The 27,163-nt window shown below is 34.7% G+C and overlaps 2 protein-coding genes across 2 annotated transcripts; one reads left to right on the top strand and one right to left on the bottom strand.

Moving 5' to 3' along the window:
• Positions 1-2,446: 2,446 nt before the first annotated feature.
• Positions 2,447-5,918, top strand: LOC143548313 (protein MICRORCHIDIA 2-like). The gene is made up of 16 exons (XM_077039517.1): positions 2,447-2,764; positions 2,902-2,976; positions 3,046-3,080; positions 3,235-3,313; positions 3,390-3,479; positions 3,577-3,652; positions 3,732-3,810; positions 3,875-4,003; positions 4,075-4,173; positions 4,248-4,349; positions 4,425-4,571; positions 4,778-4,870; positions 4,947-5,110; positions 5,181-5,474; positions 5,556-5,598; positions 5,684-5,918. Exons 1-16 carry the CDS (start codon positions 2,578-2,580, stop codon positions 5,780-5,782), a joined length of 1,791 nt encoding a protein of 596 aa, XP_076895632.1. The 5' UTR covers positions 2,447-2,577; the 3' UTR covers positions 5,783-5,918.
• A 13,360-nt stretch (positions 5,919-19,278) lies between these two features.
• On the bottom strand, positions 19,279-21,738 carry LOC143548296 (protein EXPRESSION OF TERPENOIDS 1-like). Its single transcript, XM_077039501.1, has 2 exons — positions 21,011-21,738; positions 19,279-19,823 (listed from the first exon to the last, which is right to left on the bottom strand). The coding sequence occupies exons 1-2, from the start codon at positions 21,612-21,614 to the stop codon at positions 19,528-19,530; spliced, it is 900 nt and encodes a 299-aa protein (XP_076895616.1). The 5' UTR covers positions 21,615-21,738; the 3' UTR covers positions 19,279-19,527.
• Between the last annotated feature and the right edge of the window lie 5,425 nt (positions 21,739-27,163).

Here is a 27,163-nt window from a genome sequence, read left to right as displayed (position 1 = left end):
GTCTAGCATGTGTTTTAAATGTAAATGATGTTAACTGAAAGTAATGACATGCGTTTATATGTTTATTCTCTCTCCCCCTTTTATGAAGAGAGAATATCTTGACTCAAAATTTTAAGTTGTAAGTGAAAAGGTTATCATGTTAGTTCGATAAAAATAGCACTTAGAAGAGAAAAAATAAAGAAAGAAGAAGAAAAGATAGCACTAAAAAGCATGATCTATCCCTTCAACATATGGAGCACGCTCACGCCTTTGCCCCATTGCCAAAACTTCAGAAAAAGTATTTTAATATTTTTGTCCGAACAAATTTTTAATTCAATAATTTGAATGAGAATAATTGGCAACATGGCATTGTAATTGATTAAAACCTAGTAAACGAAAAGTAGTTTTCAATCGAGTATTTATAAATTTTTTTTATTTATTTTTCATTAAACATTATTCAAATATGTTATTCAGTTTCGTGCAAACCAATTTCTCAACATAAATTTGAATGAGATGTATTCATTTTACAAAGTGTTCTTGCCAAATGGTTATTGTTGTGAGTTTTCCTAAAATAAAAATTTTACTCCAATAACTTCTTGATTAAACCAACATGTTATAACTATTATATCATCTGATAACATTTAGTGTTTACTTATAAAAAATATATATGCTTCTACATGTCAAAAAGTAAATTTATTAACGTTAAATATGTTGACACAACTTATTATCCATTATTTGAATGTCTGTGATGTGATCAATATCTATGCTCTGTCATGCCCTGATAAAAGAAGTCACACTATTAGAAAAAAAAAAGAGCATCACCAATGGATCTCATTGAAAACTAGAAAATTCAATTATGCATAAGAATTCTTTCGATAAGGCATGTAATGATCTACCAGTCATTGATCCATCGGTTATATTGTCATGGTAGTTGTCACTATATCTATCGAAAATCATCGTTGGTAGTTTTGTCACAATTGTGGGAAAAAACATTACCCAAAAGCCATGTTAAGACCCACCTTCATTACTAAAGGCCTACTGTTTTATTGTGTCAACGACGTCATCTTGATCGCACTTGGATTTTAAGGTTTTAAATAATGAAAAAGATGAAACACCCATAACTTGAACCCCTTGCATTCCAACCCTTTACCCACGCTAACTTTCCCCCCATATTGAAACGGGTTTGCGAACCCGTTAATCTTCGTCCCGTGAACCCTTGGGCTAATTGTGGCATTGATCTTGTAAACCCGAGCTCTCACCTAGGAGACGCCTCGTGGGTCTTAACCTTTAATCATCATTCTTAGACCATGTGTAGTGGAGGGGCTACAAAATGGGGCATTTTGTGCCATGTGATTCCCAGTCAGCAAATGGTGGGTTTTTAATTTTGGGGTGTAATGTTGTTGTGGCCCCTTTTATAATAATATTTAATAGGGGTGCAAATAAGCCGAGCTGCTCGCGAGCTACTCGAGATCGGCTCGTTAAAAAGCTCGATCGAGCCGAGCTCGAGCCTAAAAATAAGCTCGTTTAATAAACAAGCCCGAGCCCGAGCTTTACTTATCGAGCTCGAGCCGGCTCGCGAGCCTAAACGAGCCTGCCATTTATATAATTTTTTTAAAATATATATTTAATAATTATTAATTAATAAATATAACGTTATGAAAAAAATAAATAAAAATAACTAAATAATATATATTCTTTTATACATAAAATTACAATAGACAAAAAATATATAAAATAATTATAATTATATAAAAAAATATTTGATAAATAGTAAACGAGCCGAGCCCGAGCCGAGCTCGAGCTTCAAAATCCATTCACGAGTCGAGCTCGAGCTTTGAAAATAGAGCTCGAAACGAGTCGAGCTCGAGTTCGAGCTCTGTGTAAGTTAAACGAGCCGAGCCGACTCGTTTACACCCCTAATATTTAACAGAAACACACAACAGGCGACAAATAGTTGTCGCCCCCTCACGGTTCGCCCCAAAAATCGCATGGGGGCGGTGCTCGCGCCTCAGTACGCTCCATTTCGCCAAACAATTCGCTCACTACACTTGACCTTAAAGTGAAAGGACTAGTGATTAGGGGTGCAAACGAGGCAAGCTGAGCCCGAGCTCGACTCGTATAATATTTATTTATTTATTTTTTGTATATTTATAATTATATTTGTGTATTTATTTTCATTATAACTTTATATATAAAATAATATATGTTATTTAGTACTTTTTTATAAAATTATATATATCAATTAATAATTATTAATATATATATTTATAATGTATACTAATATATATATATATTTATAAAAATATATAAATAACAAGCTTGTTTAGGTTTGCTAGTCAGCTCGAACTCGATAAATACAGCTCGAGCTCATTATTAAATGAGGTTTCTTTTAGGCTCGACAACAAATACAATCCAAGGACTTTAAAAAACATCATCCATACATCAAACTTTCTCTTTCAAACAAAACAACAAAACCCCCCAATTTCAATTTTTAACTGACGTTCAAAACCCTAATTACACAATTCAACCATTAAATCTCTTCAATTCGTACTCCCAATCAAAACCCATCTCTAATTTTTGTTCAAATACTCGTTTACAATGTCTAATTTTTCCCAGAAGCCCAAAAACGTTTTAAATATTCTAGACAGCGATGACGAAGCCGACGATCGACCACCTAGACCGGAAGTTCAGAATAACCCGGTCGATGACCGGAGATTAGAGAACCGGAGTTTCTGGAAAGCCGGAGCGTTTGATATTGGTCCAACAAAATGGAATCCTTCTCAAGGTTAATACATTTTAGGGTTTGCATTGTAACAATTTACAGTAAATCTATAATTATGATTACAGTTATAAAATAGAAATTTCTGTAATTGTGCATAATTGACTTGCATGGTTATTGAATGGTGTTTTGGTTTGCTGCAGGTGAATTGGAACATGCCCGCGTGCACCCGAAGTTTCTTCATTCTAATGCAACTTCACACAAATGGGCTTTTGGAGGTGTGATTTAATATTATTGATGTTATTGTTCAGAGTTAATACTCACAATGTACTTGTGTCTTGTTGCAGCGATTGCTGAACTCTTGGATAATGCGGTTGATGAGGTAACTATTAGTCGTTGACATCAGGAAATTTATAAGTAGCTTTGATGTGATAAACACATTAAGTCTTTAGTGGTTGCATTTCCATTTTCTTGCATTCATAATTGAGATATTTAGTTTGTATTATGAGATTAATGTTGTTGATCATGTGTAACAGATTAACAATGGAGCAACTTTTGTGAAGGTGGACCGAGTTTACAGCAAAAGAGATAACTCCCCCGCGTTACTTTTTCTTGGTACTAATATTGATGCATTTTGTGGTAGTTATAAGGTTTTATAAGGTTAGTTCGGTAACTTGAAATACTGTTACAGATGATGGAGGCGGAATGGATCCGGATGGTATTCGGAAGTGCATGAGTTTGGGATACTCAACTAAGAAAACCAACAATACAATTGGGCAATGTAACTCCATTTTGCTTCCAGAAGCTTTTTGTTTAATGTATAAAAGTTTTTGACTTTGAGTTCATTTGAAAGTATTTTTGTTTTGCATTTTATTCAGATGGTAACGGCTTCAAAACAAGCACTATGCGATTAGGAGCCGACGTGATTGTTTTCAGCAGTGCATATAGGAATGGGTACTGTTTAGTGTTGTTTGAATCTTTGTGTTGCAATGGACAATTATGCTCTTTGTTATTTGATACTAATGTTTTGTAGACGGGCAACTCAGAGTGTTGGTCTTTTATCCTATACGTTTCTTCGCCGAACCGGACAGGATGACGTTATTGTCCCAATGGTAGGTATTTAAATTAAACTCATGATTTTTTTAGAAATTACTTATGTAATTGTCCCATTGGCAGATTGATTTTGATATCACGAACCATTGGTCACAACCGATATTATATGGCACTCAGGAGGATTGGTCCACTAACTTAAACACAATTCTCGAGTGGTCCCCGTTTGCTACAAAAGATGACCTAATTCAACAGGTTTGTTTGAGTTTATTTAATGACTTACAGTATATAAGCTTTCGTTACATCTTTTTAATTATTTTTTCCAGTTTGAAGATATCGGGTCACACGGAACAAAGATATTGATATATAACTTATGGCTCAATGATGAAGGCATCTATGAGTTAAACTTTGATGAAGATGATGAGGTTATCTTTTGAATACTGTTGATATTAATATTATTACACCAGTACTAAATATTATATTGATGATAATAATATAGGATATAAAACTGAGAGATGAAGCTGCTCGTGTGTCTAAACTGAGCAAGAAGGCCGTAGATATGCAGGCACACATTTCTTACCGCCTTCTTCATTCATTAAGGGTGACTATTTAAATCTTAAAACTATTAAAACGTTATAATTGGTGTCATTATTGACATTTTGTGCTTCTTTTCTAGGCGTATGCTTCTATGTTATACCTCCAAAAGTTCAACAACTTTAAAATCATCTTAAGAGGGAAACCCGTAGAGCAGTATAATATAGCAGATGATTTGAAGTTTCGGGAAGTAATCGTCTACAAGCCACAAGTTTCTTCTGTGCAACACGTAATAAATCCTACATATATCTATATGATTATATATATACGACAACCATACCCGGTAAAAATCCCATGAATAGCAACACTATTAGTAGGATCTTGGGAGGGTGAGATGTAGGCAAACCGTACTACAAAGAGACCCCCAACTTTAAAACCATATATGTGAAACAGTATAAAAGAAACACACAGTTATTAATTGTCAATTTGATGTAGGCTGTTGCGGAGACGACTCTTGGATTCATCAAAGAAGCACCGGCTCTTGGGATTACTGGATTTAACGTGTACCATAAAAACCGTCTAATTCGTGTATGCATTTCTAATATCGAGACTTTGATTTGTTCTAGCATGTTTTAAGGTTAATATATAAGTCAAACTGTTTCAGCCATTCTGGAAAGTAACGGGTGAAGGACATTCTAAAGGGTATGGAATTGTTGGAGTTCTAGAAGCAAATTTCATAGAACCGGCACACGATAAGCAGGATTTTGAAAGATCATCCGTGTTTTCACGACTGGAAGTGAAGCTAAAACAGATGCAAATGGAATACTGGTTTGTTTATTTTAAACACTATCACGTGCTGAGTTTGTTTTTTTCTTTATTAATTTGTTCCCAAACACAGGAGAGAACACTGTCACTTAATAGGTCACCAACCCGATCCAACTTTCCTGCGCAAATTGCAAAAGACTAATTCTGTACCTCTTCAAACCCGAGGTGAACCGCTTAACCATACCGTTCCGGGTCGCGTGGTTAGCCCGAGCCCTGGTGTAAGTGGTCAACAGATTCATGACAGAGCAATGGTTCGGCCTCCTCCCGGTTTCCAAACAGTGAGCCTTGATCAAGAAGTGGCGTGTACTACTGATGATTCTAGGTCTATTGATGAAATATGTGATGAGAACATTCAACTATTCATGAGGTAGAAATTACTATTTTGCCCCCCTTGCAAATGCTCTTAATGTGTAGCTGGCAGCTTTTATACCTTAATACTATTTTGTAGGTGTGAGCAGTATATGCAAAGGGAGACGGAGTTGAAATCTACTGTAAGTCAAGTTTTTAGCTAAACCCTTTGAATGTGACAATTTGATCTTTCGAGTGCATATTTTTTAATTTTTCAATTTGAATCAGGTGGACGAATTAGAGAAACAAGTTGCAGACACGAAAAGAAAATGTGCTGAACTTTCTTCACGCCTCGAGTTTCTAAAGAAGCAGAAACATGTAATATGAGAAATACCCATGAAATTTGGTTAACTAGTTTGGTCGAGTATCTTTAGCTTTTACTCTCTCGTAGTGCGCCATTGGACGTATAAAGAATGGTTATCGTGTTAGCAGTTGTGCTTAAGTGGTGCTTGATCTAACTTTATTCTTGATGTTTCTGATTGTTTTTAACTTGAAAGTCACAAATAAAATGTCCCGAAAGTTCAGGGTTTAATCAAACTGTAGATGGAAGTTTTATGTTAAATATGAGATTTCTAGAGAAATTAGGGGGTTATTTGCAACATCTTACTTTTGAGTACAAAGGGTAACTACAGGTAAGATTCATAGAAACATTATAGGCATGTGATTGATGGGGCTTTACATGAAATCGGTTATAAAAAAACCAGGGACGTTTTGGGCATCAGTTTGGTTCCACTAAAAGGCGGAAAACACTCGGCAAGCCACTGCAACATAGGCATGGGTTTTAATAAGACTGTATGTTGTCGGTGAAGCTATATCTTGGGTTCATCTAGTAATATTGTGTCATGCAGTGGTTACTGGACGTTGGCTGTACACTCGTTGAAGCCTCTTGTTTTAGCCACCTAAGCATGTTGTGATTCAGACAAACTTGGGTCTCGACGACATTCCTTTTATTTATTTTTCTTAAAATTTAATACAATAGTATAATTTAATAGATAATTTTATAATGAAAAGAAAACATTAAACATCGTTAACAAAATAAAAAAGAAACAAAAAAATATAAATTTATTCCCGTTTTCTTTGTGTCTGATCTTTTTCGACATCCAATCCAGTTATATCGGATTATTTGTATTGGGCAACCCAATTCTAATAAAAGAAAGTCTTTTCTGGGTTTTTGTTTTATCCTTCCACTAGGTGTACCCGTGTGTAGAGGTGCATAAAACGGGGTTTACAAATACCCGGGTTCGGATATAAAACCAGGTTTTGAAAAATCGGGTATTGGTAATAATCGGGTTGGGTTCGGGTCTGGGTATTGTCTCTAAAAACTATACCTTATGCATTGCGTTCGGGCCAGGTATATAACCGGGTATCCTAAAACCGGGTATTTGGATACCTTATTTTCGGGTATTGAAAAAACCCTATTTGTGGGGTTTTTCGGGCTTTTTTCCGGGTATAGATTGGATTTTTTAAAATGTTGCACATTTTAGGTGTATTTTTCGGGTATTTTAAGGTATTTTTCGGGTATACATAGGGTATTTGAGGTACCCAGTTTCGGGTATTGGAAAAACCCGGTTCCAGGTATGGAACAGGTTCGGGTTTTCGGGTATTACCGGGTACAAATCGGGTCCGGTTCAGGTTTTAGTAACGAAATGCATACTCTATCCGTACCCTACGGGTCGGGTGGGGTCGGGTACGGGTTCGGGTATTAAAAATACTGTTTACGGGTTTTTATTTCAGGTCCGGTTCCGGGTTCGGGTTACATGGGTTAGAATAAATAAATTTATTCAAATGACGACATTATAAGAAATACCAAAAATTAATGTGTTAAATTGTTTATATAAATATGCATTATACGGTATATTAAATTACATATTAACCTATATGAAAAAATATATGTACATGTTGGAAATTCTTAAATATTCAAATATTTCTTTTTGATTTTTGTTACAAATAAAATTCAACTTATTTAATATTTTAACACATTTGAGATAAAAGCAGTGTTTAGAAACTGGACCATATTGGCTGTCTAACCAACAAATAAAATAAAAAAAATAAAAAAATGGTTGGTTGTTCAAAAACCAGCTTTCAAATCGAAAACAACAACCGGGATAACATTAAATATTTTTAAAACTAAGTAGATGTACACAATAGCTCATGCACCTCCTAGTGATAATAATAAGTCGGATACACTACCTTGTTTTTTATAAATGTTGGTTTTCTTCTTGATTTCTCATTGGAGCAATATGAGATGAGATATAGTTTTATTTGGAACATTGAAGTGCCAAGTGACACAAAGATGGTCAAATTAGGTGTCAAGTGACATAACTATATTTTTGTTTATTATATTAAGGATGAGTTTTCATTGTTTTCTTTTTTCAGCGACATCAGAATAGGCTTTGTTCGTATTAAAGACTGTAAGAAAGACAACTATTTAGATATTTAGATGGAACTAAAACAAATGTGTTTAGTAAATTTAAATTTTTATTTTTCAAATTAAATTCAAGTTAAATTAAATAACAATGGACTACCATTTGAAATATATGACAACAGACCTGTAGATTCATTAACCGGAACATTAAAACAAACAGGTACAATCTTATATGTTAGTTGTAATATAAAATAGATACGTATCCCCTAAAATTTAATTATAAGCAGGTAAACGAATGATACTTTGTTGTATAACTCTTGTTAGAAACATCGTTCTCCGAATTTATAAGATAAGCTTTTGATCTTTTAGACATCGCCTTATCATTGGATAAAACAATACATTTATAAAAAGGAATCATATGACTGGTAGAATAAGTACAAAATATCATTAACGATGAATTTAAAGCGTAAACAACATGATAAAAATTAAAATTGACCAAACACCTCCTACAGTCCGGTTTGGTTTATACGACCCATAATTATAAAAATCATAAACCAAACCGTTGGTCATGATTTTACACAACTTTTAGTGAGGTACCACCTTTATGTTTATTGTATCGTTGACGAACGGTCATTTTTTATAAAACAACTTCATTTTAATATTCTAGTTTAACGCCTTGTTAAATTTTATTTTATATATTTATTTAGTTATGGAATAATGAAGTAGTTCATGCATGTTTTTATGGAAGCTAAAGTTATCATCCAATAGGTACATGTAAATTTTATAAGAAAACCACGTGAATATGATGTCTGCAGCCCAAGTATATACTATATGTATAACATTGTATAAACATAAACAGCTGATTTAAAGACGAATTTCATTTCAAGATGGTAAGTTTGGCCGGTTTAATGGTTTTAAAGGCAACCAGAAGACACCTAGTTGATATACATGTAATTCACATATGCTTAAAAGTGTGAAAAATACAATACTAATATATGATGCGCAATATAGAATACATAATTGGATGTATGACTTGCTGTATATAAGGTAAATTGATTGAAGAAGAGCAGAGCTATTAAAGTCTCTTCAGGTGTGTTTGTGAGTACAAACACTATCAAACAAAAGTGTTTAGTGCTAAGGAATGAAGCAGACCAAAGAAATTTGGTTTTCGTTGTTGCTGACTGAAATCACTAATGGAAATAAACAAATTTTACGGTAACTAATAGCTACTGTATATTAGATTATTAGTTGTCTACGTATTTAGTGATACGCAACTCAAAGGAAATTGCTAATTATTAATTGATAATGAAATTTTGTTTCCATAGAATAAAGAATTTAAAAATCAAGGAATACATTTAGTTGTGTATATGGAAGATTTTAATTTCTTTATTTTAATTTAATTATAAATATTTATGACCTAAAACTTCAAAGATATGGTGCCACTTGACAAAATATTCAGTCAATTAGGTATAATATGGTTCAACTATCATTTTTATTTATTATAATAGTAGATTTTCATAAGATTTGGTTCCCGACTCATCTTCCACTTTCAATCTTCATCTCCATATATGATTTTTGTTTTGCTTTTTATATGGTTCAACGGTGGGGGTCTTCACCATGCTCAACAGCTATATGCCAGCCGTGAGTGGGCTTCCACACCTCGATTGTATGTTGTATGGGCCAATTGCCCTAGCCATTCCCATCTTCTTAAGTGCATTGCTCACCTCTTCTTGAGGGATACGCCAACAGTAGCAATTATTTCGTAGTTGTACATTTGTGTTGTCATTTTGTTGTTGGTGAATGCTCCCATTGTTGAAAAGGTTGTGGAAGTAGGCTTGTCATCTCAACCTGATCTTTTGCTCCTTAATTAATACACGCCCATCCTCTCCTTTTATAAACTTCACATTGCCTAGATCTTGCCTTCTACGCTCCCTAGTTTTAGCAATCTTAAACATATCGTGCCCCCTCCTTTGTTTCCAAACGTTCATACGTTAATTTCTAGGCCATGCTCTTTGCTTCCGACACTGCCTTTTTCGCCTATTTCTTGGCCCTTTTGTACATCTCCCTCAATCCGACTCGCTCCTCCTCGTCTGTACACCTCATAAGCTCCCTAAAACGTCCTTGTTTATCCCTAATCTTGTCTTGCACTATCTTATTCCACCACCAAGACTCCTTTTGTGACATTCGTCAATTTTGGGTCTTGTTTGTATTCGTATATGCACTGTTTTATGTTGTAAACCGACCCGTTTTGTAAACCGAAACTCATGATATATAAAATATTGGACTTTTATGTTACCAAATCATTCCCATTTGTTTAATTTGAAAAACCCCTTTCACGGATTCGAAAACGCACTTAAAACGAGCAAAATACATCAAAAACGAACTTCTGGACGCGAAACGAACCACGCTAGACGAGCTGGACCAGCCCCCCTGGGCACGCCGCGCCGCGCGACCAGGGCAAGGAAGGTCGTCGCGCGGCGCCTAGAGTCCCCTGCAACATTATTTCGTTTTTGTTTGTTGTTTTGTGCTTTGCTTGTTTGTTTAACCAATCTATTTTCATGCAAACATAAAAGAGAACCTTGCAAAGAAGATTTGACCCTTACCCTATATATACACACCCATCTCCTTCATTTTTACAGTTGCTACATCTCCAAAAACTCTCAATTCTCCATAGATCCAAGGTTGTTTTATTTATGTGTTCTTGAAGATTTGACTTCCAAATGTCAAACCAAGTTTAATCTTTCATTCTATTTAGCTTATGTAGTCTTATTAATACTTGTTTATGGTGGCACAACATATATATAATACACACCCCTTGTTACCTTTGGTAGTTACTTCTCCAAATCCGGTTGGCTAAGTTTCGGACCTCGTAAGGCAAGGCTTCATGGAGAATCTCGTGCTCTTGATATACACACACACATAACTTGTTTGCACATATTAATCTTGTTTAACTTGTGCTCTTTTTAGTTTGTTTGTCATATTTATGAAGTTCCATGGTGGGGATTTGTAGAGACTAACCTCGGTTTAACCGTAAATAGTCCAAACCGTGAACCGAACTTGTTACTAGTTTTAAATAATTGTTTTAAACATGCTTATGTTAGATTTAAGTTTCTAAAATTCATTTATACAAGATCTTGGTTATCTGGGCATGTGGAGACCATCAAGGAATGTATAGTGAGATGGAAACCGAACCGATCCGATTTTTACTCGCTTAAGACACACAAGTGTGTTTTAGCCATCAAGACTTGTATATTTCTTTAAAAATAGTTTACAAAATGATTTTAATTATTTTCTTAAGTACTTGGAAATGTTGGATCCAACTTGATCTCATAACATAGTTTGGGCCGACAAAACTGAACACTCGCTTAACGTACGTTGTTAGTTCTAAAACAATAGATCTACATACTTTGTTAAGTCTTATAAAGTTTTATTGAGTTATCTCATAACATTCATCATTTTGGAAAGTTGACTTTGGGTTTGACCAATTATCAAGACCCGAACCAACAACCCGAACACTCGTTAAAGACCCGTTTTAATATCTTTGTCCCAAAGGAACTTGCATTTAGAATTTTTCTCACCTTATTACTTAACATAGGTTAAGTAAATGTTGAGGTTAGATACTTTAACCCGGTTTCGAGTAAACTTACATTTTTAAAGGGTTATTATTATAAATTCTTAAATAGTTACATTTTAAACCTTGAACTTTAATTGCTTACTTTTTGCAATAATTATTTTATTTAAATATCTTCAAGACAACCTTTCTAAATTCAAGACTTTCTTTTATTTAGGCTTCATACGTTAAACTCGTCGTTCCGGCAAATCTTCAAATTACCAACTTTTCAAGTTTATTACTTGAACGTGAGTACATTCATCCCCCGTTTTCCATATTTTGTGTTGGGGGTGACATTTCATACTTATTCAAATTAAATGCTTTATATTTGAGTCTTAAACCACAAACGCTATTGTATACTTTACTTAAATAAAGGCTCGATTTGGTGTTCTATGCTTATATGATTATATGTTTATGTGTTTACCGCTTTTGGAGGGTTGAATCATAAATCCGTGAACTATATGGTATTCTCTTATAGCACGGTGCCGTTAATGTATTCTTATTAACGACCCCATGAAATCCGAATCTATTTGGTATTCTCTTATAGACGGTGCCGCTAATATATCTTATTAGCGACCTCATATTATCCAAATTATTACTATTTATTTGTTTTTTTGTATATAAGATTGTGACTTTTCTTATTATATACATATTGCTCAAAATCTATGAATTGCTCACCAACCTTTGTGTTGATAAATTTTATTTTATGAAATGTTACAGGTTTGCATTTAGGTTGATTGTGGTGTTACGAGAAAAAAACGTCACAAATACCTCTAGAATATTAGCAAAAATGGACAATTTGATTTGCTATATTTTGTTATATGTTGTTGTATTTGACTTATGAATATTGTTATGTGACATTTTCGATGTTGTGAAATGAAATGAGTTTGTTAAATATTGTCGCTTTAAATAGTGTCATGCGCTTATGAGCAATCGTTGCACCCCGGCATGTTCCGCCCTTTGGTCGGGGTGTGACAGATTGGTATCAAATCCTTGACAATAGGATATGTGGTTAGAAGTAACGACCTAGTATTGTTATGCTTAGGGTCCTATACGTGTGCTTATACGTGTTTACTCTATGATTGATTGTTTATATCGCATGTTATTTATTTATAAACTTGTTTAAAATTCACCAATATCCTAAATGTTCACATACACACACTTTTATAGTATTTCCAATGTATCCTTACCTTATAACGCAAAAAAAGTAGATTTTCATTGTGCTTTATGGATTACAAGATTAACTTAGATTCCGTTGTTTCAAATCCCTTAAAGGTTGCGTTTATATCGGGTTTGTAGCCATCATAGAAAACAAAACATTATAAAACGACCATTTGACAAAAAAATTCCAAGGATCGAAGGTGATTTACTTACCTAGGATGGTTGAGTTATAGTGCTCGTTTTCTAGGCCACACGTCGTGTTATATATGCCAATACTTTAAGTAGTCGAATGCGAGCGTTCTGGTTGCCATCCAAATTTTCGGTGTTAAAACAATAGAACTACGGTGGTTCGTAGATTAGTGTTTTGACATGACGTTGTATCTCGATTTATTGTGTTATTATCGCTATTTGATTCAAAAACATGAAAAAGTCGTGGTGGTTTGTGCACATGTTTAGACTCCAACATGATGTTTTATAAACTTTTAGTGTTGGAATATCAAGTCATGGTTGTTCATGCACGATTTTCCGACTCTATAAATCTCAAATTTTCAAGATTTAACCATCTCAAAATCTTTTATGTTTGTTTTTGGTTTTATTATTTATAAACAAAGTTTTATATTTTATCTAACACTAACATCTTCTCCTTACTAACTCTAGGATGCACAATCACAAAAAAATTGAAATCTTATTTTTTTTACACACCCTTATATTCATTTCTTTTTACCCAAAACTTATCCCATTTTTTTTATAAATTTTAGCATGCCTCCGCTAAGACGCCAACCGCGCAAGAACTCCACCCGACGTATGGCCGCTCTCATCACCAAACAAATGGCCGCTGTGATTCCCGAACTTATAACCCAAATCCAAGCTACCCAACCTGCACCCGTTGTTGCACCTGTTGAACCCAAACCCACAACTTACTTGTACAAGCAATTTACTAGTGCCAACCCGTCCAAGTTCCTTGGAACCAATTGTGCGACTACCTTGTTGCAATGGTTCGAATCGGCCGAGAGTGTGTTCTGACACAGCGAATGCCCCGACGTGAAAAAGACAAATTTCGCGTCAAGCATGTTTAGAGAAACCGCTCTAACATGGTGGGGTAGTGTTATGAACCTCCAAAGTTTCAGATACGGCTATGGCTCTTCCATGGGCCGATCTCAAGACGCTTATGATGAAGAAATTCTGTCCCAAACACGAGCTCCAAAAGCTTGAGGAAGAATTTTGGAACCTAAAACAAGAAAGTGGTGATAACGCCGCTTATTCACTCCGTTTTCACAAGTTGAGCATTCTTGTCCCTTATTTGGTTACCCCAACCGAACGTGAAATTGATAAATACATTGGGGGTTTACCGATGCAAATCCGGGACTCCGTTATGAGTAGCAAACCCGTGAATCTTAAGGACGCCATCACTTTTGCCGGTGCGCTATCGGAAAATCATGTGAAGGCGGGTACTCTAACCCTCAAGAAACCGAGTGAATCGTAGCTGATGTACATAGCTTCCTTCACGAAGAATCCAATTATTATAGTAAAATTGTGAATTTTTGCAAGTCTTATGATCATCCAATAATAAGGGTTGCAATTTGGGTTGGCGTTGGTTCGTTTAAAAAATATGGCTCGAGGAAACATATACACAACACTTAAGTATAATTGGACACCAATTTTTCACAATTTGGTAAAATCAGCTCCATTAACAGATACTTATAACACCCCCCCCCCCCCTCCCCTCTGATTCACACCCATTATCTCAAGTTTTGGATCAAACTAATCCACTGACACAAATAGTTCAATGCGATGCTCTAACCTCTGAGCTAAGAAGGCTCACATAACAAAATTTTGACATGCATAGGAAACATGAAAACAAATTATTCTTTCTTCATTTTTTTCGAAACACCTCGTCAAGAGTTTAATATACTATCTCCCAACTCATTCCATAAAAAATGATCTCGGAGAACAATCAAAGCACGAAAGCCAGGCTCTTCCAGAAAGTGGATACCTTTCCCTAGTACGAGACCGAGGACCGGGAAGCTAAACACACATCTAGTGTACCTGTTATCGTGCCCTAAACGAGATAAAGCCACATAACAAAGTATGTGATTTGTCCTGCTATTCCTTGATCTACATTTCAAACTGAGAATCTCCATAATAGGGGGTGTGTTTTTTAACCGTACAAGAATACCGGAACCAACTCAAAGCTACCTGAACCCAAATTAGAGAATACTTGTAAAACCTACTCAAGATTACTTCACAATATTGTATTTTATCCCTATCCAACAATAATTTAACAGTATATTATCCTACATAATAATGATAACCTCTAAACATTCTATTATAGTACTTGACATTAAACAACGTTTTACCTACATATTCACAAGATACATTAAGGAACCTTGGCCTACATAAGATTATTATCCCATACACAACGATCACAATACGACGAATCAACAAACTTTACTACACAATCATCAACCCACCCTACATAATATATAACACAATCGTTACGTTAAACCGACACGACAGACGTAAAGTCAAAATTAAGTTAAAAACATGGAGAAGGTCACAACTAAAACTATCAATCAACCTGGCATTTAATAAAAAATAAATGCATAATATATATAATGCATGAGTGAGAGATCTCTTAAATTTTAAAAGGTACAAAATTTCATGTAAAAAGGTATAACATGTAATGCATAAAGTTATGTAAAATTTTATGGTTTATATTGTATTTAGGGCACATCATGTACAATATTAGTTTATATTTTTTTAAAAATAGTTAAAAGTTTGTTTCTTTAAATGCAATAAATTTTTGTTGATTTATATAATAGTTATACAATTAACCCTAATCAAAACCAACTACCTCTGTGACTTTTTAACGGCCATCACTTTTTCAAACGTTAATATTATTTTTTAAAAATTACACCATAAACACAAGCATTTCTATTTTCTTTTATTTGAGTACGATATTGCTATACTTTTTTAACTTTAAAAAATTAACACATTACGTGATTACCGGTTAGGACCGGAAACAAATCGAGCTGGCAAGCTCGGGTTATGTGTAAGAACAAATTAGCGTTGGAACGAACTGATACAAAAAAATGGGTTAATTTAGTTCGGTTCGTGACGGTACGGGTTCGAGTAGAAAGTACTTAGGTAAGAACAGATTTCAGGTTAGAATAGGATTCGAGTTAAAACAGGTTGGTTTAAAAAAAGTATTTATTTGAAATTACAGTATATTTCAGTTTTGCTACTTGATTTTCGCCACCGGTTATGCGGATGACATTGATTATATGTACGAGGACTGATAAACGCGTGTCAAGCGCCACGTAACACGCGTAATTAACCCAACATCGGTAAAAACTCAGTGCCATGCACCAATAATCGGCCTGAATTACACGCAAGGTGTTGGTTATGCAAATTTAATACTTGTTACGTGCATGCCGGTGCCAGTTACGCGTGTTCAATCTTTGGTTACATGCGTATTGGCTTTGCATGAATTACACGTCTACATTTGAGTTATGTGTGCACTGTCATCAGATGACGAATGTAACAACACTGATTATGCGTTCGATGCCATATTGCACGTCCACCCCGCCGCATCATGCAAACACCCAACTAGTGTATAATAATAAGTTAGAGATCGCAAGTCGTAATATCTGAAAAATTTAAAAACCCTAAAATTTAATAAATATCACATTACCTTGTCGGATTTTAGATAAAATAACGTCTCGTAACCTAAACATGAACAACAACAACAATAATAATAATAATAATAGTAATAACAATGAGTATTATTTAATGTGTTCTACTAGTTCATAGCCACAATAATATACATAATACGTTATGTTGTTACTTGTATAAACAATATAAACTTGTATTGGGCAACATATTTTACCACTAAATGAAATCATAATATGGAAAGTTGGTAACCTCTATTGCATGTGCAACCGACAGGAATTTAATAAGTAAACAAATGAGGGAAAGGAAAAAATTAATAGAGTTTTGATCATCTAGCTATCATCCTTGCCCCCTTCTAAAATTCTTTTCATATTTAACGTTGCCTTTTTCTTTCTTAAAAATGGAAATCGTAAATTACGGGATTTTGAATCCCCTCTAAAATAATCAGTCAATAATATTAAACGTACATGCTAGCAACACATTCTCCATAAAACCACACTAAATAAAGTCTCGTCATTGCTTCTTGTTCAACCTGCTTGTTTACCTACAACATCGTCGCCGGAAAAGCCTTCGACCGTCACTAGTTCGAACCAACATCTCTGATTGCTCTGCTTGTTGTTCGTTGGTTGTTTGAAGAAAAGCCACCGTAATCTAGATTCGGTACCGCCGACGCCACCGTAGCCACCATCGAAGGTAACACCAGATCGATTCCTGCTTGAAGTTTTGATACTGTTAATTTAAACAATTGGTTAATATAAACTAAATCAATTAAATTGTGTTTTTAGGAGGGTTCCGTTACGCTAAAATGTTTATTTTCAGAACAAATCAAACAAAGAAAATAAATGGAGTTTTTGTCCATCAGAGTTATTTTTCTAAACAAAATATGTTTCTTAACATTTTGAACATAAGCTGTTGTGTTAATTTATTTATAAGTATAAATCTGGACAGTTGTAGTTATCCTAAGATTTTTGAGTTATTAGAAAGTTGTTCAAATAAATCTCGTATACAACAATATTTAATTTACACTTTGGATAATTCTATATTCATGTAAATATGTGCATAAAGAAATAAGTACAATTTATAAGGGGTAAATTGTAGTAAGCTATATGAGAGTATTTGATGATTCAAGTCAGTCATTGATCAACGAGTTACCCAACCAATATATATAATAATCCAAGTTACAATAAATTATTGTAGGATCTCACAACATTTAATCAAGTTTAAGTCTTCTTGCGGTTATTGCCATTCGCTTATAAGGTACGGATTCTGTGGTATTTAAATTATAGTATAAATATTGTTTTCATCGATCTCATAGTGTACGGACTTCGTGGTCTTGCACTTGTAGCATACCGTGTCTTCGCTCTCATAGTATATGGGTCCTTAATTTGTGAAGTGCGTTATAATTATTGAGTTGTTTCATAGTATCATGTCACCGTTATTAAATAGTTTCGTTTCTCTATTTGTTACAAATTATTAGATTGATCATTGTTAAATTGATAAGTGAAGTTGACATGCATGCGGTAGATTAATCCTTTAGTATCATTATCGCATGTTCCTATTGATCATTGATTATAGTTATTGGATCGTTATATATGGTTATTATTTATTTATTATTGTTTATTGAAATATATATTGTTTCATTGATCTCAATACCCGAGCACATCCACCTATGGGGACATAGGGCGTCAATCGAGGCACCTTTGACGTGCTCTATCTGTGGCGGAGCGATTAGTCCACAGCGTCTCTATTTTATTGTGCGATGAGAGCATATACTGATTACTGAGAGGCGTATGGATCGATCCTAGGTATATTGTTACTAGAGTGAGATGGTTAGGTGTGTGTACCCACATTCCTATCTCACTTAATTATTGGTGCATTAGTCTGCAGCTAATGTACATACTGTATTGCTACTGTTATTGTTACTGGCTCACATGAGTATTTTCATATATTTATTGTTATTTTACTGATTCATAACTGATTGTTCAGGGTATAGTGTCATTGTTATCGTTAAATTCAAATTGTTAACAGACTGTATTTGCTTCTTTTTGATTCTTCGTTTTGTCGTATCGTTCTTCATCGTTTGTTGTAATTGCTATTGTTTTCTTCGTTACTGGGCAATTTTTGGCTCAGCCGTGTTTCTTTGTTTTGTGTTTTCTTGTATTTGTTATAGGTACTCAAGGGAACCATGGGAATGTGTGATAAGAGAGTAAAAGTAAAAGACTAGAAGAAATCGAGGAACTAAATAAATTCTTTGAGTTAAACAACTTTAATTTATTTTCGTTTTGTCAAGTACTTTTAATTGGAATGTTTTTTTTTACCGTTGTGCGGTTTTCAATTAGGGTTAAGACTTTAAAGAAAATGCTTTTAATGTCAGTAATTACCGTATCGAGTGACACGTCAGCCCTAACCGGGCTGGGGTGTTACACAAGTGCCCATAACTTATTTGTTTCTTGGTATGGTATTCCCTTTACAAATATAAGGTGGTGAGATCAAATACTCTTGCAACAGGAAGGTTTGTTTGATTAAAAAAAGAATGTTAGAAATGCAAATAATGTCCACACTACAAGTATTATTCACCGGTAATTTAAAATCGCATTTAACCCGACCATGTTCATTCTTTTGTGTACTTATTCAAAACTGTAGAACCTTTAAAAACACAAGAAAGAAGATCTAGGCATAATTTTTTGTGGCTCGATGCATCCAGCAAGATAAAAAAAAGTCAACTTTTACTGAATACCTTGGACAAGACTATAGGTATATAATAATAATAATATATTTAGAGAGAGAGAGAGACTGTGTGTTATACTTTTCTTGCATGGCTGGAAGGCTCAAAAGACATAGAATAAAAGAACAAAATAAGAGGTTAATTAGACAGCTTTAAGGCGAAAATGAAGGAAAAGAAGAGATTTTTGGAACAAATTCACACCACGAGACAGACAAATAATTGAAATTATTCATAAACTAAATTATTTCTTTATTAAAACACAAAGAAAACACCAAAAATCATTATGGACTGAACTCGTAGGTGCTGCCGGCTACATATACCACCATTACTCGTAGGTATGCCCTATATTTAACATAACCCCTTAAATCCTTAATTTAAACTTTCCATCCAAATATATATATATATATATATATATATACCGGAAACAAAATCAGATTAGTTTCGAGTTAACTGCATAAATATCCCGAAAACAACACTAACTAGCGAGTCCAGTTTGCGTGTCGATTGAAGTTATTATGTGATTGATCACGAGTGTTTATTTAGTCTCTTGGAATTTGATGGAAGAATTGCGTACTGGGCATGTAATCGTTGTTGCCACCGAGTGACGAATATATCGAATGACTAAAAGATGTGTCACCACCGGAAGAGGTGTCTCCGCCCATGTACTGACTTTCAGGACCTTGATCATAGAGAATTCCTTTGAACACATGCCCGCCAATATTCGCGGCGGCTTGATATGCGATTTGGTCTTCGGTTTCATCGATCGAGCTAACCCTTACACATCTGAAGTCTGCCTGTGTTGTCACTTCTGCTGGGAAGTTACCGACTTCTAACCCTAGTTTCACAACACACAAAAACAATCATTAATATATAAGTTCTTGTATTTCTGTCCTAGAAAATAATGGTTATATTATAACCAATCTATACACTTGAGGGTATAGTATAACATGATAAAATTGGATTTCATATATTTTTGTGCCCTACAAATAGTATGCTACAATAACATGAACGAACATCTAACCTATATAGGACTCTAGCAGTTATTTAAACATACATATATTTCTTTTCTGACCTCTGAAATCCAACAAATGAAATACACTAATCAATAGCGTCCGACTTAGGTCAAAACTCAGTTTTTGTGAGAACATGACACGGTACATTAATATAAATCATTTATGTTTTCAATCTACAGAAATAAAACAGAAGAAAATAACTGAAATACAATATAACATGTTTACAATCTAAAAAAAATAAAACAGAAGAAAAAAAACATAAAAAAATCAGCTAGATGATTTTTTTATGCAGATAACATATAGATTTGTATTTAGGAACTACAAAAATTTTATAAATACGAACCATCATCAAGAAATCAAACATTTTAAGTTTTTATTTATTTATTTTATCCTCCAAATAATTTAGTGTAGTGTTCATCATCATAAATAAACAAACATGTAACACAATAATAGATATACTGCGTATCATACTAAAACATATACCATATAACGGAAATAATTGAAAACCTAATTAACCAACACACGTAGTCTAGCAATTATTTTAATCAATTCAATTTACTTTTTCATTAACGTTAACAATTAGGGTCATAAATGAGTATTATATGCACGTTTAAGCTTATCTTATTAAAAAATATGTTTGGTAGGACTAAAAATATAGTAAAAGTCTTAATCATCTTCATCAATTCCCCCCCCCCCCCCTCCAACAATCAAAGTCACGAGATAACATGTTATGAGTTATTATTCGATTAAAGAACTCGATGACATATTTTCATATTCGTGTTTGCTTAGAATCCGCTTGTAAGATCACATAATTGAGTGATTCCAAAATTGGTGAAAATGAAAGATAAAGATATAATGCATCCACAAGAACAAAGAATAATTAGGTTTAATTTCTTCAATATATACACAATCTTTTAATGCAATAATATATAAAAAGAATAAGAATAATTAATTTAATTGACAAAATATAGACATAAATCTAGAGAATCTTGGTTACAGAATCTAGTACCTGAAGCAACAGCAGTAATTGGATTAGCCAAATTAGGGTTTTCAGGATCTTCAACCGATCTTGTTCTTTTGGTGTTTTGAAGAAGCTGATGACGGTGGTTGTCATCTTGTTTTGTGGCGAAGTTATACTGCTGTCTTTCCCGGCGTCTGGCCGCCGGAACCCACGTGCTTTTCACGTGCGTATGACACTGAAACCCTCTGCTCTTGCAACAAGTTCTACACCTAATATGAGGACAATCTTTCTTTGCTTGGTTGCCACAGTCTTGACAACTCACACCACCACTAGTACCACTACCACCACCACCACCCGTTACCACAAAACTAGCAGATCCCCAGGTGGATTCATCTGCGAAATTTATAAACCGTCCATCACCACCACCACCACCCATAGAATAATTTGCTACTCCTCCGGGTAGCAAATTATGAGCATGTGGCAGTTCCTGCCACAGCTCGAAATCTCTTGTGGTGATAGGACGCTGGTGGTGGTGATGTGTGGCTCTGGTTGTTGTACTGGTGGAACTGTACAACAACCAGCTGCTACTGGATTCAGTAGGGTCTTGTTGGATATGGTTAGTTGTAGATCCTAATGAGAAGAAGGCAGCCATAGCTTCTGCAAGAGACAAGTACTCCTACAACATCCCAATTGTGACTTATCCATAGCCAAACAAAACTATAACCTAACTAACCCTATTTCCTAGATATCTTAATTATTATTATAATTAAAGAAAAGTAAAAAATTTACTTTTATCTTTTGGTTAATTGAAATTAATATCTAAATTCTAAAATTGTGGTTTGAGAATGAGAGAATTGAAGATGATTAATTCAATTGTGTGGTGGTTGTACGTGAGTATTAAAGAAGCTAAATATTACAGGTCTGCCACGCCGCCATAGCCATTAAAGCAACAACTTCTTTCTTCTTTTCTTTCTCTCTGCTGCTGCTGCTTCTGCTTCTGCTTCTCTTGCTGTTCCTTCTTTTAATTCTTTAATTGATAGAAGCTGCTGCTTGTTTTGTGGGATTTCATCTCAGTCTCTCTCTCACACACAGACACACACAGTAAGGGTGAGAGAAATATGAAAAAGAATGGAGTGAGTGAATTACATAAAGGTTCTCCAAACTGCCACTTGAATTTCAAGTTTAACCATTTAGTCAACTTTTGTATAGAAATGAGCACCTTTGTTTCTATTCTTTTTCTCATTTTCTGTAATAAAATAAATTAACATTAACGTTTCTCTAATGTATTTGGTGATATTTGGTTTTATGTATTTGTTTTTTTCTAGAAGGACAGCACGTATTTCTATCAACATGTGACTAATGATGTTCATAAATTTTATTTTATTGGTAACTAGTAAATTTATCTGCTTATTGTGACAATAGGGTTTTACATCGATCAGTTGGGAATGACAAAGACAAATATTGATACCGGTCTCGACCATACTAACACCGCTACCCATTTGTAAAGGATAAAAAGCATATGCTTTACATCGATCGAAAGTCATAAAAAGGAATACCGTCACCCCTGATCATTTTTTTTAAATGGACCGCTCTCGATTGATACCAAATTGTAGGTACATTTTATTAGAATCTCGTGCTAAAGATGACAATAAACAATATCATATGCTTGAAATACCAAACGGTTAGATATATAATCAAACACCGGTTTATAGAAAGACAACGTAATAGATGAAAAACACATATACACAATCAATGAAAACATCATTTCTATTGGTAACAAGCCAAATATATACAATATTATGCCATTGCTACGTCTATTACATATTCTCTAATCAAGCAAAACACACACGGACATGAAATTACAAAGCAAACAAACAACCAAAATGGCCTAAAATGAAATTTATTTATACAAAACATGCATGTATCGCTATGTGTCTAGCCGACATTGTTAGGGTCGGAAATTGACATCCGACACTAATAGTCTTGCCATTAGCATGGCAAAACTCCAAACTATTTACAGAATTAAGTGTCTCCTACACAAAATTCCCAACACTGAGTAGTGTTGCCAACGACATTCTTCAAAACCAATGTTTAACTATCTTGCTCGATTAGTAAACTAATAGCCTTATTAGATCCTACAAATAACGATACTCATACCCATGATGGTAGTCTGTGCTAGTTCGCTTCGTCATGAAACCAATATGGTAACGATACTTGGTGTAGTTTAGAGTTGATAAAAAAAAACCGGTTCCTGGAACCGAACCGGTGGACCCGAACCGGAACCGAACCGGTTCCTACCCGTTTTTGGTAGGAACCGGACCCTATCTGATTCAACCCGATGATCCGTGACCGGTTCTTGCGTTTCTGAGTGGGGGCGGGTAGGAACCGGAACCGAACCGGTTCTAGCTGTTGGATCGATTAAACCGTTGGAAATCGTTTTTTTGGCCGTTTTTTGACCGTTGGGGTCAAAAATAGCCGTTTTTGGCTCCCCCAAGCACCCCACTACTAGTATAAATAGGTATTTGGTGTCATGGGTTCATCACAACACTCAAAACGCAAACCCGAACGCAAAAAAATACAAAAAAACGCTATTACAACGTTTTGAGTTCTCTAATCTTTTGTTTTCTCTTCTTCTATATTCATATTTGTTGTTATGGCTGCCTCACAATCATCGGTTGGTCAAGGTTCCAACGCCGAACCAAGTTTCGTTCGTATTGTACCTCATAATCGTAATCAAGAGATTTGGTGCAATTGAGATTTGGTTGAATTGAGTGACCATTCATTGAAGGCTCGGTGCAAGTTTTGTGAGGTTTATTTAAACGCACTTTCGAATTCAAATTTGAAGAAACACATCGAAAAACCGTATTGCAAGGCGTTGAAAAAGAACGTCGATTCGCAACAAACGCAAATGGATAGTGAAGGCGGAATATTTACATACCAAATTGATCGAGTTCAAGATCGTATGGCGAAGTTTGTGATTCAAGAAGCTTTGCCGTTTAGCCACTTCGACAACCCTCGCTTAACCGCCATGATTCGAGATACGCTTCAACCACAATACACTCACGTAAGTCGTCATACTCTTAAACGTTATTGTTTAAAATTGTGGAAGAAGGCCAAAGAGGTACAAATTGCATATTTTGAAAATATAAATACGGGAATAAACTTAACTAGTGATGTTTGGTCGGCTCCACATGGTTTACCCGAATCTTATCTTTGTGTCACCGCTCATTGGGTAGACCCGTCATCGTGGGAAATGATGAAACGCACCATTGCTTTCGAACTCTTTGAGTATCCACATACGGGAGATAATTTGTTTGAAATTTTAGATTATGTTATAAAAACTTATAAACTAGAAAATAAAATATTTTCAATGGCATTTGATAACGCGTCGAATAATACATCGGCGGTTGATAAATTAAAATTAAAATATACGCCGATTTGCAATGGTGTATTTTTTCACTCAAGGTGTGTTGCACATATCATTAATTTAATCGTGCAGATGGACTTGCTTCGGATGAGGTTACATCGGTTATAAACGATTTTAGACTAATGCTACATGAAGTTTTTAAGAAAAGTAAAAAAAGACAAATGGATTATAGAAAATTTTGTAAAGATACGGGAAGAAAAGCTTTGGGAGCTAATTGGGATGTACCTCATCGATGAAATTCCACTTGCACAATGTTTCAAAGTGCTTTGGAACAAAGAGAAACTTTACAAATGTTTCATTCTAGTCTTGCCGAGAATGATTTGGCAATCCCCTTTTCAAATGAGAAATGGGAAATTATCAATGACTTATCGACTTTTCTTGAAGTTTTTAAAACATCAACTACGAAACTATCGGGAACGTATTATCCGACAAGTCCCTTGGTTCTTTCGGAGTTATTTTTAATGGTTAACAATCTTAAAGAATTTGAAAATAAAAGTCCAATGTTTTCAAACATCATATTACCAATGAAGTTTAAATTAAAAAAAATACTTTCTTGAATTGCCACCGGTTTTTACTTGCGCCGCCGCTTTAAACTCAATTTTAAATGTTACGGGGGTTGAATGTGTGATAGACGAAATTTTTTCAGCCTTAGATATGCATGAAATTGACCCAAACTTTTCAACAGAGGCAAAAAATTATTTTAACTTGAATTTTAAATTTATGTATGACTTTTATTTAAATAAATATGGGTCAAACATACACATGCCTATGCCGGGGGGGTCTTCATCAAGTTCAAGTGCTACTAGAGTACGAGATCCCATGATTAGCCTTATGAACACCGTTCGCAACGTAACGGCTAAAAAACAAAGGGGTAACACCCCTTCAAGCGAACTAGGAAGGTATAGTGCAAATGATTACTCTACCGGTTTATCCGAAGAGGAATATGGCACTTTGATGTTTTGGCTTGGTGGAAGGTAAAGGAAACCGAGTTTCCGATTCTTGCCACCATGGTTCGTGATTTACTAACCGTCCAAGCTTCTACGGTAGCTTCGGAATCCGCTTTTTCTCTTAGTGGCAGGGTAATATCGGTGAGAAGAACAAGACTAAATTCGGAGTCGGTGGAGATGTGCATTTGCTTAAAGGATCACTTGGACTCAATCGATCGTATTCAACACGTAACCACTCTCGAAGATGAAACACCACTTGATGTTCGAGTGCACGACGAACAAGAAGGCATTTCTACAAGTAATTCCGAGGAAGAAGTCACCGCTCAATAATTACGACGAACAAGAAGGCTTTTCTAGAAATAATATGTCACAACTTTATATTTATAAGTTTAATGTTTTGTTAGTTTGTTTTTGAAGATTTTAAAACATGTAACCTTTTTTTTTTGAACTTCTTAAAGTAAATAAAATGAATTTTATGTTAATTGTTTTGTTTATTTTTCATACTATACAAATACGAATCGTAGTTTAGAATCCAAATCGCAAACGAAAAACGAAAAAAAAAATTTACACTGTAACCGGTCGGTTACAGTGTATGAAGCGGTTTAGGAACCGGTAAGAACCGGTTAGATAGGTAGGGGTCCGAGGGTGGGAGAACCGGTTCGGTTCCCTAACCGGTTCGAGCCTGGAACCGGTTTAAAAGGGGGTTTTGAATATAGGAACCGGTTAGGAACCGGTTCCGGTTCCTAGTCCCAAACCGTTTTGAACATCCCTAGTGTAGTTTCTAATACAATAAATTTTTAATATATAATAAGTACATAACGAGTTCAACTTAATGCACAATACATAAAAGGTTTAATCACATACAACATAAGTTTAACATAATACATAGCAAGTTCAAATCCAGTTTAAATTAATGTATAACACGTCAAAAATAATCAAACATTTAATAACTTGTAAAAAGACAGAAATGACCCTTATAACTTGGTCATTTCCATTCTGTTCACGAATAAGTGGAGCTGAATCAGAGCTACATTTTCACACTTCAACACATCAATCTTATATAGGGAGACATACTCCAGTTCCACACCAGCTTTGCAACATTCATAACCTCTCAACTCCATAATGAACCCCAGAAAACCAAACTTAAGTTGTGGATTTTCGTATATAGTCAAATTTTATGTAGAATAACATTTTAAAAATAATGTAATCACATGTATTACAATAAATCCATTATTAACTAACAAAAAAAAATTAGACCCAACTTTATTTAGCCCAAAAACTTTAAACCAAATGATGAAACTTTAAAAACCGAACCCGAAAACCAAAAAACCGAAATCAAACTCTCTTCAAAAACACAAATTTTGTTTTTAACTAATTTCATTATGTGTAGCACCAACTTTATTTCAGCTCAAAAGATTCAAGCCGGTAAAACGGGAACCAAACCTACACCAAAAAACAAATTCAAACAGTTATCAAAAACCCACTTTGAAACTGTTAATTGCTTAACTTACTCTTGTGTGAGGGTTGTGCCATTTGACTTCACGGCGAAAGCAATAAGTCTCATCTTCCATTTTGAAATTCAAATATTTATAAATGTTAAAAAGTAAAACCCTAAATCTTGAACTTTGAACACGTACAGGACAAGGCTCCAAGCTCAGGAAGAGCAACTTGAAATCCTCTATTCTTACCATTTCCTTCAATCGACCAACAATGAAAACTTCATCAACATACCACCAGATGTCTCGGGCGTGCAGCCAACTATCTACAATCGTTCTCAATAGACGTCATAGGAAGCGAAATTAAACCCCGAAAATGACTACAAAGGAC

The sequence above is a fragment of the Bidens hawaiensis genome, unplaced genomic scaffold, assembly GCF_021521415.1.
Source record: "Bidens hawaiensis isolate Kalapana, Puna unplaced genomic scaffold, B.hawaiensis_p1.1 tig00015047_1, whole genome shotgun sequence".
Lineage (NCBI taxonomy): Eukaryota > Viridiplantae > Streptophyta > Magnoliopsida > Asterales > Asteraceae > Bidens > Bidens hawaiensis.
This window is presented reverse-complemented; position numbering and strand designations above follow the sequence as displayed.